Source organism: Lissotriton helveticus, chromosome 2_1 (assembly GCF_964261635.1).
Source record: "Lissotriton helveticus chromosome 2_1, aLisHel1.1, whole genome shotgun sequence".
Taxonomy (NCBI): Eukaryota; Metazoa; Chordata; class Amphibia; order Caudata; family Salamandridae; genus Lissotriton; species Lissotriton helveticus.
Window position 1 is genome coordinate 1,225,189,154 of NC_136059.1, and position 13,640 is coordinate 1,225,202,793.

At 42.4% G+C, this 13,640-nt stretch overlaps 1 protein-coding gene across 3 annotated transcripts in view; it reads left to right on the top strand.

Moving 5' to 3' along the window:
- The window catches only part of LOC144818569 (E3 ISG15--protein ligase HERC5-like), a 511,308-nt gene that overhangs the window by 287,663 nt on the left and 210,005 nt on the right, over positions 1–13,640 (top strand). For all 3 annotated transcript variants that reach the window (XM_078676100.1, XM_078676101.1, XM_078676102.1), the window contains one exon: positions 4,042–4,185. In XM_078676100.1, the coding sequence (XP_078532226.1) occupies positions 4,042–4,185 (144 nt within the window). The remainder of the gene's footprint in view (positions 1–4,041; positions 4,186–13,640) is intronic.

Here is a 13,640-nt window from a genome sequence, read left to right on the forward strand (position 1 = left end):
GAATTCACAGTAAACTACCCCAAGTCAAATCTTCAGCCCTCCCACATACATCAGTATCTAAGGGCCACAGTAGACACCTCCAAAGCTCTGGCATATCCCAATCCAGCCAGGATAGCCAGTATGCAAACACTAATCACTAGATTTCAACTGCAGCATTCCCTCCCAGCAAGGGTATTCATGCAGCTCATAGGAATCATGGGCTCTTGCATCTTTGTTGTACCTCATGCAAGACTTCAGATGCACCCCTTACAGGAATGCCTAGCACGTCAGTGGAACCCGGCTCAAGGACAACTTACAGATCTGGTGTTGGTGGACAGCCGCACACATCGCTCTCTGCAGTGGTGGAACACGCGAAACCTGTCCAAAGGGCGGCCGTTCCTGGAGCCGATTCCACAGATAGTGCTAACAGCAGACGCATCACTCACCGGCTGGGGAGCCAACTCCTAAACCACACAATTCAAGGCAAAAGGACCACTCAACAGAAAGTGCTCCACATTAATCACCCAGAATTACTGGCAATATTTCTAGCATCAAAATAATTCCAAGTATATCTACAGCACAAGACTGTCCTGGTCCGGACGGACAACATGACAGCCATGTATTACATTCAGATACAAGGAGGCACACATTCTTTGCAGCTATCCCAGCTGGCACGAAACATTTGGAAATGGGCCATTTCACAAAACATATATCTTCTGGCAGAACATCTTCCAGGAGTTCACAATCAGATTGCGGATCTGCTAAGTTGACAGACACAACAGATACACAGATGGGAACTTCATCCCCAAGATCTTCAACCATTTTTCCAAATGTGGGGTCAGCCAGACATAGATCTGTTCGCCACACACGCTAATGCAAAATGCCCAACCTTCGCCGCCTGTTGTCCAAAGGCAGTGCGATATGGATGAACTGGTCAGGCAGATTTGCGTATGCTTTTCCGCCACTCCCACTGATTCCCCTAGTAGTATGCAAACTCAGACAACAGTCTCTCAAAATGATCCTGGTGGCTCACACATGGGCATGCCAACCGTGGTTCACAACACTACTGGAACTCTCAGTAGTTCCACACCAAAAATTACGCCTCTCCCCAACTTTGCTAATGTAGAATCATGGAGAGATAAGGCACCCCGATCCAAGTCAACTGAATCTAGTGATCTGGCTCCTGAAGTCCTAGAGTTCGGTTATCTTAACCTTCCCCCAGACTATATGAACATCATTAAAGAAGCCAGACGCCCTACTACTAGAGCTTGCTGTGCAGCAAAATGGAAAAGATTTGTCATCTACTGCAATAACAATAAAATTGTTCCGCTTGATGCTTCAATCCAGGACATATTTTGCTATTTGCTACACTTACAAAGAGTTAATCTAGCACATTCATCCATACAATTACATCTAGCGGCACTTTCTGCGTATTTATAAAACAGACAACACTTGTCATTATTTAGAGTACCTGCAATTAAAGCCTTTATGGAGGGCCTTAAAATAATAATTCCTCCCAGACTGCCACCCTCTCCGGTGTGGAATTTAAACATCATTCTTACCAGGTTCATGTGTCCCCCATTTGAACCTCTACATAAATGTGAACTTCAGTTCCTCACATGGAAAGTAGCTTTCCTTGTCGCAAGTACCTCTCTTAGAAGAGTAAGTGAGATCCAGGCTTTAACCATACAAGAACAATTCTTACAAATACATCGTAACAAAGTGGTTCTCAGAATAAATCCAAAATTCCTTCCCAAAGTCATCTCTGCTTTTCATCTTAACCAATCAGTTGCGTTACCAGTGTTTTTCCAAAACCCAGACTCTGGGGCAGAGAGAGCTCTTCACACACCTACTTTATTACATTGACTGGAATAAGCCCTTTCAAAAGACAAAACAACTGTTTGTAGCCTTCTCCCCACCTCATAAAGGTAACCCCATCTCCAAAGCTGAGATAGCGAGGTGGATAGTAAAATGCATTAAAATATGCTACCAAAAGGCTAAACGCACATTAACAATTCCCCCTAGAGTGCATTCAACACGCAAACTAGGGGCTTCCATGGCATTCTTAGGGAACATTCCCTTAGATGACATATGTAAAGCAGCAACATGGTCTACACCACACACCTTCACCAAACACTATTGTGTTAACGTGCAGGCTAAGCAACAAGCTTCTGTAGGCCAGGCTCTTAAAACACTTTATCAAACTACTGCAACAGATACTGGTGACCACCGCTAGGGGAGACACTGATGTACATTCTATGCATAGTGTACAATCTGCAGCTCATATGCCTTGAACGGAAAATGCTACTTACCAGTATGCATCTGTTCTTGGCATGTAGAGCTGCAGAGTTGTACATGCCCATCTGTCTCCTCGGAACCTGTACCTGTTCCAGTATTATCTTAATTAGATATATTCACATGGACATATTTTACTTCTTCCTAAGTCCATAATTTTTCATCATGGCGAAAAGCAATCTGAGGATGGAGTCGATGCCCATGCACACTATCGTCCAAGGGAGGCGTCACCTATCTCGTGACTACAAAAGACTCTTCCAAGAGAACAACAAAGTACAAGCATACGAGCCCAACACAGATGGCGATCTATGCATAGTGTACAACTCTGCAGCTCCACATGCCGAAAACAGATGCATACTGGTAAGTAGCATTTTCCTTGTGTTACCATTTGTTGAACTATGCCAAACTGCAGGTAGTAAGGGCAAATAACATCCCCATGCCCCCTAAAGTCCCAACTCCTAATGGCAAGTATGTTTGCCTTACCCTCATTTTAGTTCATCCATAAAATAGTGGCATTGTTTTGTTTCTGTCTTGGACTGCACATGTTTCAGATTCAACTCTGCAGCAATTAACTCCTGCAAACGTCATAGAAGGTGTATGAATCCATGATCACTAGTGACCATAAAGCCCTCAATGAAATATTAGAAATTGGCTGAGACACAGAGTAGTACAAAGGTAGGCAGTTGATTGATAAAGTAAGAAATCAAAATAGCCACCTTAAGTAATAAGGAAACACACCTGGTCTTGTCGGTAGGGAAGAAGAAACCCTACAAGGGTCAGTGACAGTTTTTGTGCTAGTTTGTTCACCTTCTTTCCTAGATGGTTTCGGTTGGTTCTGGCCTACATGAGCAATTGCCAACTAGTGTGCTGAAATCAACGTCGGGTGTTTCCCTGTGTTAGATCCTGCTTTGAGAGGTCTTATGGTTGGACACATCATGTCGGGTGTTTCCCTGTGTTAGATCCTGCTTTGAGAGGTCTTATTGTTGGACACATTACTAACAGGACCTTAACCGAGAGGAAGATTCTGGTCAAATTCCACATGTTTAATTCAAGCAGTGGCACTATGATAGAAAAAACCCAAACATATTTTTGGGGATAATTGACATCAGGGATAAAGAGAAGATCTTGGTGGCTGCAAAACAGAATGGAGGGCTTTAACACCAAGAGCACAGAACTGTGTTATTCCCAGACTCTGCACCAGAAATGATAAAGAAGAAGAATGCTGGGAATGTGGGTGAAAAGAAATTACTGGCGTAGGGGCAAAGATTGGCCTATTTCTTACTGCGAAAAGTAGAGTGGCACATGCGCGTAAAGTACTGCATCTTCTCAGATCCAGAAAGTGTGGAAGACAATAAAATATAATGACCTTGACTTCAAGGACCACTTTGCACAAGAAGCGTATATGTAATTCTTCTGTCAGATTTTCAGTCTTTGTTTCACCACTGACTCTGACCATCCTGTCTTTTCCTCTTCCACTTCTTGCCCTGCCTCCCTCTGCCTAGTCACCTATGCTGTTTGGTATTAGTGCTTTCATCCATGCGCAGCAAATTTTCTTTCTGTGCGGGATTCAGACGTCACACGCCCACCGTGATGCATGAAGGCAGGGGGCTGTCATGAGCATGCAAGGGGTTAAAGTGGCTCCTTGTTTGCATTATTACTATAAATATAAACCAAACAAGTGTTGAAAATTTAACAGATGCCTGCAAATAGAAAAGTATGTTAAACATGGAAACAATGTAAGATGGTGATTTCACATTATGTCCACAGGTGGAAATCATCGGAATGTCTTCCTTCGATCAAGATGCTCTTAAGAGGATATTGTTCAACCATGTATTTGAGGACATGCTCAACCCAGAGTATGGAATGTTTGTCCAATGTGGCCAGTTTTCTCCATTGTGGTTTCCCGCCAACGTGAGTCTGCATTTTCCTACATCTTGTCTGATAATTTGACACTGTATTTATTTGACTGCCGTATTTTTATTGGCTCTTTCTAATAAACATAGATCTATTTAAATAAAATGAACAACAGACCATCTGAAAGGGCAGTTCCCTTTAAACAAGCATTGACAAACCCCCCAGTCTGGCATTGCCTGACATTCTCTTAGCTTTCGCAATGTTTTAAAACGTTTTTGCAAACCATTACGATAAAAACATAAAATGGCCACCCATGCAAAGCAACCAACTGTTTTTGGATGCTTCTGTAACACATGTTTAAAAAAACATTCGAAGATTACCGGCTATGAGTGTGCATGTGTGCTCAGACACAGTCCATGTTATTGAATGTTTTTTTAATAAAGGGTTTAAAGCCCATTCAAAGTTGTCCTCCCATGCATGTGCATTTGTATGCATGCACATGTTAGGGTGATTATTTTGGAATGGGTAAAATGCCTATTTGAAAACATGGCAACCACAAGCAGTGTACGTTTGTCAGGGGTTGATATTATTCATTCCAGCTTGGCTTGGATGGTATTTTACCAGTCCAAAGCTGTAATGCTGTGCCTAGAGTGGTAAAAGGCTTTTGTCATGTTAAGCTGTGCATGAATGGCACTGCGCTAATCCTGTGCTTCAAGAGTTTGCTGTAGAAATGGTAAAAGACTTTGGGCCTGATTAAGATCTCAGCAGACGGTTACTCCGTCACAATGGTGTCGAATATCCCGTCCGCCAAATATAAATCCCATTATATCCTGTGGGTTTTATATTTCAGCAGACAGGATCTCCGTCATCGCTGTGACAGAGTAACCTGTCTGCCGAGATCTAAATCTGGCCCTTTGTCCCTTTCTAACTTGGCGTGGATGGCACTGTGCTAATCCTATACTTGAAAACTTTGCTAAAACATAATGTATGCAGCACTCTAAGCCTGAAAGGGTATTGCGTGTGTGTGTGTATATACACACACATATATATATATATATATATATATATATATATATATATATATATGTTACCTACTGGCGATAGCCAGTAGGTATATATAGTTAGGACCTAGCTACCATAGGAAATCCGCAACATTCTATTGGGAATAACTTTGGTGCCGGTTGAGGAATTTGCGTGTAATTTTCCAAAGTTTTGGCCAGCTCCGCTGCGCTCCTTCCCTGAAAGTTTCGGGGGGATTCGTGAAGTGGGGGCTGAGAAAAAAGGGGGGTCCCAAAACATGTTTTCCCCATGTTAATTTCCATAGGACGTTCTGACAAGGCTACAGCCCGAACCGCTGAACAGAATTACACCAAACTTGGCAAAATTGTAGGGACTGGTACGCAGAAGTGCCTTTGCTATATTTGGTGAAAATTGCTCCAGTGGTTTTTATGAAAATTAACTTAAAAAACACATATATATCTGGGCGGAGCCTAACCACACATCTCATCGTGAGATCTGATTGGCTGTCAGCACTTCATCCAAGAAGTGTTGGCAGCCATCTTGGGACCAATATACATGATAGCACCTCATTAAAAAGCATTGTAGTTAATAGATGGTTTTAGGACTTTAGTTACATTATAAATCATTTGTTGATGGTACCATACTCACTGTAGGAATTGTAGTGTGTTCTAAGGTGATTTTACCATGTAAAAAAGCTTTCTGCTGGGATATCATGAATCATGTTTGAAATAAAACTATTATCTCATGCTTTTCCCACAGTGGTTTGGAAGGGGATCTATAAGCTAAACTGAAAGCATATTTTCTGTAAATTCACATTATCTTTCTCCGTTATGTGAGAATGAAATCTGACATTCTCAGTAAAACACGTACATCCAACAAGGACAGAGACTGTCAGTTGATTCCTTTGTGTTCTACTGCAGCCTCCTAGAGTGTTCTAAAGAACAACTAGAGCGCTAACAGTCCTACCTATTACAAAGGTATGGCACACCTGAAGCCATCTTGATTGGAATAAAGTGGTAACTCTTAAAACATTTAATTTAAAAAGGAACAACATGAGGGGGTATATTTTGCCATAGAAAGTATGATTAGTGCTGCAGAAAGAAAATGTAGGGCACATTTTGAGTGACTTCCCAAATCCTCTTCTATTTCATTAAAAAATTCTGACATGCAGTCTCCCAAGATGGCCACCAGAGACAAAAGAGCCTACATGTAGCCCAAATATCACCCAGATGTAGCCCAAGTATAGCCCAATGACAGAATGTCCCAGAGTGTTCTAAAGAACAACTAGAGCGCTAACAGTCTTACTTATGACAAAAGTATGGCACACCAGAAGCCATCTTGATTGGAATGAAGTGGTAAGTCTGAAAACATTTAATTTAAAAAGGAACACAATGAGGGGGTTCATTTTGCCATAGAAAGTATGATTAGCAGCAGACTTCCCTGGTGAGCAGTAGCTTTACTACAGTGATCTAATGAGCAACTAGAGTGCTAACATTCAGAATTTATGGCAAATGTGGGACACATCTGAATGCCTTCTTGATGGAACCAAAGTAAACAAGCATTGAAAATGCAATAGATCTCGCCCTCGTTTAAGTTAAAGCCATTCTGTTTGTAATGAGGTGGTTTTTTAGCTTTCCTTTTATTAGTGTTTTTAAAACTTTCATGTAAATAACATGCATATGTATGCATATATGTATATGTATGCATGCATTTATATTTGTATTTATATAGATATGCAGATTATATATGTTTATATATGTATATATATATATACACACACATACACATACATAAATGCATATGCATATATATGCATATATATATATATGTGTGTGCGTGTAGAGAGAGGTAGAGAGGTAGAGGTAGAGAGGTAGAGGTAGAGAGGTAGAGACTAGTAGAGAGAGAAGTAGAGAGAGGTAGAGAGAAGAGAGTGAGTAATAGAGAGTAGAGAGTGAGTAGTAGAGAGTAGTAGGGAGCAGTAGAGAGAGTAGCAGAGAGTGAGTAGTAGAGAGTAGCAGAGTGAATAGTAGAGTGAGTAGTAGAGAGTAGTAGAGAGTGAGTAGTAGAGAGTAGTAGAGAGTAAGTAGTAGAGTGAGTAGTAGAGAGCAGTAGAGAGTGAGTAGTAGAGAGTAGTAGAGAGTGAGTAGTAGAGAGTAGTAGAGAGTAGCAGAGAGAGAGAATAGTAGAGAGTAGTAGAGAGAGAGTAATAGAGAGTGAGTGGTAGAGAGTGAGTAGTAGAGAGTAGTAGAGAGTGAGAAGTAGAGAGTGAGTAGTAGAGAGTAGTAGATAGTGAGTAGTAAAGAGTGAGTAGTAGAAAGAGAGTAGTAGAGAGTGAGTAGTGGCCAGTGGCCTGCGTTGCAGAGAGGTGTAAAAAGAGGCATAGCCTCATTACACCTCTGTGCAATGCAGCCCCCTGGCGCATACTGGAGGTTCCTGGTGGGCTAGTTGGCCCCCAGGGACCCCCAGTATGCAAGGGGAATTAGTTCCCCCTCTGCAAACGTGCCAGGGGGCTGCGTTGCAGAGAGGTGTAACAAGGGGCATAGCCTCATTACACCTCTGCAATGCAGCCCCCTGGCGCATACTGGAGGTTCAAGGTGGGCTAGTTGGCCCCCAGGGGCCCCAGTATGCAAGGGGAATTAGTTCCCCCTCTTCAAACATGCACGGGGGCTACGTTGCAGAGAGGTGTAAAAAGGGGCGTGGCTTCATTACACCTCTCTGCAATGCAGTCCCCTGGCGCATACTGGAGATTCCTGGTGGGCTTTCAGGTCTTATATAGTTAGGAATTAGCATTAAAAAAAACTTTGAAATTCACTGAAAAAAACATAGGTTTCAGGCCTTATATAGTTAGGAATTAGCATTTAAAAAACCTTGCAAATTCACAGAAAAAAACATAGGTTTCAGGCCTTATATAGTTAGGAACTAGCATTTAAAAAACCTTTAAAATTCACTCAAAAAACTATAAGTTTTAGGGGTGTTATAGTTAGCTGGACATTTCACTCATACAAAACCATTGAAATTGCTCCTATATAGTTAGTTGTACTAACTATATTTCGCGCACCTGCAATCCACTGCTGATGAAGTCACATATTACATCATTCATGACATGGTCAGTGACACCACTGATGACATCTCAAATGACATCACTGATGACATCATCCACGTGACAATCACATACACCTTTTCATACACTAGTAAAATCTTTCATCACTCTTTGTAAAATAGAGTATCATATTTGAATCCATTGTTACAGCAATACAAGTATCTAAAAACCCACTCAGTGATTCATAGATGTATACACACATCTAATCACTTACCTGTAGATTCACTCATACATGCTGTCAATGAACAATAGAACACTATCAAAAATACTTATACACCTAAATTGACATTACACACCAGCACACATCCTATTCACATATGAAGTCATCCTACTCACTTATGCAAACAATGGATCATACTTACATATTTACTTAGCTACACACTTATACAAACACAACTTCATCTATTCATTTAGATAGTAAGTCATACTTAGTGAATTATAAAATCATTATTACAAGTATAAAGTTATCCATACAGTCACTCACACAATCATTGAGTCTTATGTATACTTATTAATATACAACAACTGACACATACACTGCCTTTTATTTTTCTAGTTTGTTGGACATGTACCATTGAGAAATATATTTGCTCATCACCACACCCATAAAGATATTCACTCACCCAAACAACTGTTAGAACATGTAGTTTTAACTTCATATATCTAGTGAATCAACTATTCACACATCTTTGGGCAGTCACACACCCCCCACCGAACCACACACACATTCACTCTCCCATACAAATACTCAGTTAACTAATAAATAACTAATACAGACTTTCACATAGCTAGTAACCAACTGGAGAACCAGTTTACACAACAACTGACAAAGTGATACAGATATTCAAACAGTTTAGTCACTATCCACTATATTTAGTGAGACACTATAATTGGTCAAGTAAACAGTCAATTACACTGCTACTAAATCCTCCATCCAAATATTTATTTTTATATATCCACTCATTCTTCAATGCAAATTGCTATATATATATTGCATATTTAAATAACGAAGCAAACCACATTCACTGGATGATGTCATCAGTGATGTCATTTGATATGTCATCATTGATGTCACTGACCATGTCATGAATGATGTAATATGTGACATCATCAGCAGTGGATTGCGGGTGCGCGAAATATAGTTAGTGCAACTAACTATAGAGCAATTTCAATGGTTTTGTATGAGTGAAATGTCCAGCTAACTATAACACCCCTAAAACTTATAGTTTTTTAAGTGAATTTTAAAGGTTTTTTTAAATGCTAATTCCTAACTATATCAGGCCTGAAACCTATGGTTTTTTCAGTGAATATATATATATATATTCCTACAAACCCTCCTTTATCCTCCAAGAAGGCTCTCCGACACTGGCTGGGTTGTTTTAAAAACTGCTTTAATGGCGAACAGCACGATGGCAAGCGGCTACCTGAGCCCAACGTTTCTGCTCCTTCAAGCCTTGATCACGGGCGGTGCCTCTCTGTAACTTTGAACTGCCCACGTGATGTCTTCTCATTTTATCAGTGCAGGCCGTATTCTCCCACAGAGTGCGCGAAGGTAAATTAAACAATTCCACAAGTGAACGCCAGCGTTTATATATTCTGCGCACACCTTTCGTAAGTATTGACAGTCCTTCAGCGCATTTAATAAAGGTAACTTTCATGCCCAGTTCGTAGTTTCTTTGTTGCACTCACTGCTTTTCAAAACACTTCCAGCCTGCAATTCGGACATACATCCTTCTGCTCCCAACTCGCCTCACTCCGCAACCACGTCACAGGGGGCAAGCAGGTCGAGCTCCAACAAATTCAAAAATGCAAAAGTTGCCGAGCAAACCAAGCCCGAACCTTAAAGGGCGGCCAGTGAGTCTGGTGCACAACTTCCAGTTAGTAATTCCAACAAACCCTCCTTTATCCTTTATCCTCCAAGAAGGCTCTCCGACACTGGCTGGGTTGTTTTAAAAACTGCTTTAATGGTGAACAGCACGATGGCAAGCGGCTACCTGAGCCCAACGTTTCTGCTCCTTCAAGGTTTGTTGGAATTACTAACTGGAAGCCGTGCACCAGACTCACTGGCCGCCCTTTAAGGTTCAGGCTTGGTTTGCTCGGCAACTTTTGCATATATATATATATATATATATATATATATATATATATATATATATATATATATATATATATATATATATGCCACAAAACAGAGTTGCCCCAGCCGTGGGAGAGCCCCTCTGTACGGCAGCAGACCTGTGATGGCGCCACCCGGCGCGCACTTTATGGGACGAGAGGTTTTCCTGTTGGAGGTGTTTACTGTGGCAGTGGCAGTTGCGGCATGATCTTTGGTCAACCCACTTGGGATTTTAATTTGACTTTAAACTGGGAGCACAAGCCAAACTCACTTGAGGAATACTAAGTGCACTTCAGGTACCAGAAGGCCGCGGGTGCGGTCACGCCCACTGGGGCGGGTTCCAGAGGAATAATAAGTGCGCTCATTGGTCTTGTCAACTTCAAAGCAGCCTATGACAAAGGGCGGGTAGCCCGAAACGCGTCGGCTAAAAGACTTAAGGACTGGCGATTCCGTGCTCACTACTCTGTCAAACCTCCAATAAAAGAAGTGAAGTATCACCACTCGTGTTGGGCTCTCCTTCAGGGGCAACTCTGTTTTGTGGCATATACATATATATATATATATATATAAATACATACATACATACATATATATATACTAGCAGCCCGTCCCGACGTTGTCCGGGTATGAAATAGAATGTGTGTATTCAGATACGTTCATTCGCGTGTTTCCCCGCTTGAGGCCCAGCTGCAGCCCTGGTTGATGTTAGCGGGCGCGTGTCCCCCCGCTTGAGGCCCAACTGCAGCCCTGGTTCATGTTAGCAGGCGCATGTAATTAGTGTAGTGATCCGCCGCCTGAGACCGGCTACAGCCCTGGCTGATGTTAGCAGGCGCGTGTAATTTGGTTTAATCTGATAGTTCAGTAACAGCGCGCATGAGAGGCTGCAATAATTGTCCCTGCGGACACGCTCAGTCGCGTGTGCCCCCGCTTGAGGGCCAGCGGCGACCGTCTAACAATTAGAATTGTGTGAGTCTTGAATGATTGTTTCCCGTTCTTATTTTTTTATGACCCACACCAACGCTCTTCGGCCCGAGTGCTTTTTAGATGCACCCATGCCAAGCCACACACTGCGTTCGGCCCTTTCAGACGCACCCAGGCCAAGGCACACACTGCATTCGGCACCCCCAGTATGTGTGAGACAACGGGCAGTCCCCCAAGGGAGTCTTGCGAATGGTTACTTACCACGCTTCGAGGTAAACGCCTTTGTGACGCCCCCAGCACACGGCCACAGCAGACGATCTGATTAATGTACGACCCAGATGGCATGAAGTGCGGAACGTAGCACACGCCCCCAGCGTTTGTCACGCCCCCAGTGTGACCCTTGATGCGGCGCAATTGCGTAATTGGTGCTTCACATGGCATGAAGGGCGGACACACTCCCACAGTGCGCACACACGCCCACAGCGTTGGTCACGGCCCCAGCGTGCCCCTTAATACGGCGCAATAACGACTCACATGGCATGAAGGGCGGAATGTACCACACACCCTCAGTGTTTGTCACGCCCCCAGCACACGCCCACAGCAGAACGCAGACACGCCCACAAGGGACTACTTTGCTGGCACGGTTCTTTTACCTTTTAAATGTATATGGTGGCCGTCTGCATAGCCTATGTCCTTCTGCTGCAACTGCCCTTTCCAACGCTGTATTGGGTGTTGTGGTTGGTGCTGTGGTTAATGAGATTACCAGCCTCAAAGGTTTGGGCTCTCTCTTTACAATATTATAGTATAAGTATATATATATACATATATATAATATATAATATATATAATTCTCAAAGTTTTGCCGTAGTAAGCATCACACGCACTCGGAAAAAGTACAGCTAGTGGGCGTTTATTTCCAAAGTAGCGCTACGCGTTTCAGCACAGAAGTGCCTTGGTCACACGTTTCGTTTGATTTGTGTCCCTGGTACTTCAAAATCCTTAACCATAACACTAGTGCAGCAGGCCCTGCAGTGACCACAGGGATAAAATCCCCTTAACCCTTGGATGTGTTGACCCTTTTTGTCTGTTATGTCACCTTTGACCAACATATCCCTCAGATTGCGGCCTCTCCTATATGTTATAAGGGGTCTCTTTGTAAGTTTGGGGCCTATGATTGTGTCTGCTTTAAGGATTTTCCAATTGTCAGCCATGATTTTTTGGACCTTATTAGACTTCTGATTGTATGTTGTGATAATTCTAGGAGGTTCAGTTACTTCGGTTGGTTTAGGTTTAGGGGTCAGAGTGTCAGGTCTAAGGACTATAGAGGCTTTTGCAACTGCCTTATTGAGTACCCACTCTGGGTAACCTCTTTCTCTGAACCGTTTGAGAATGTTATTCATTTCTTCTATGTAATCCTCCTCTCTGGTTCAATTTCTTTTAGCCCTAAGGAGTTCTCCGTACGGAATGCTCCATTTCAGGGGATCAGGATGGGCGCTCAGGGCATGCAGTAAGCTATTGCCTGCAGTTTCCTTCCTATGCAGTTTAGAGATCAGTTTGCCCTCCTGGACCTCAATACTGGTGTCCAAGAATTCAATCCGACTTTTATTAATGTTGTATGTTAGTTGGATATTGTAGCTGTTCTGGTTTAACTTGGCAATAAAGTCTACTGCCTCTTTTTCTGTACCTTGCCAAATGACGAAAAGGTCATCTATGTATCTAATCCATGTGTGTACTTTCTTAAAGTCCTGACTCAATCCTTCATCTGTCATAATTTCTTCTTCCCACTTGCCCAAAAAAAGATAAGCAAAGTTGGGAGAAAAAGCTGAGCCGATGGCCGCGCCGCGAATTTGTTTGAATAATACACCATCAAACATAAATATATTATTTCGCAGGCATAGTTTCATCTCCCACAGTGCGCACACACGCCCACAGCGTTGGTCACGGCCCCAGCGTGCCCCTTAATGCGGCGCAATAACGACTCACATGGCATGAAGGGCGGAATGTACCACACGCCCTCAGTGTTTGTCACGCCCCCAGCACACGCCCACAGCAGAACGCAGACACGCCCACAAGGGACTACTTTGCTGGCACGGTTCTTTTACCTTTTAAATGTATATGGTGGCCGTCTGCATAGCCTATGTCCTTCTGCTGCAACTGCCCTTTCCAACGCTGTATTGGGTGTTGTGGTTGGTGCTGTGGTTAATGAGATTACCCGCCTCAAAGGTTTGGGCTCTCTCTTTACAATATTATAGTATAAGTATAATATATATATATATATATATATATATATATATACATATATATATATATATATATATATATATATATATATATATATATGTATATATATATATA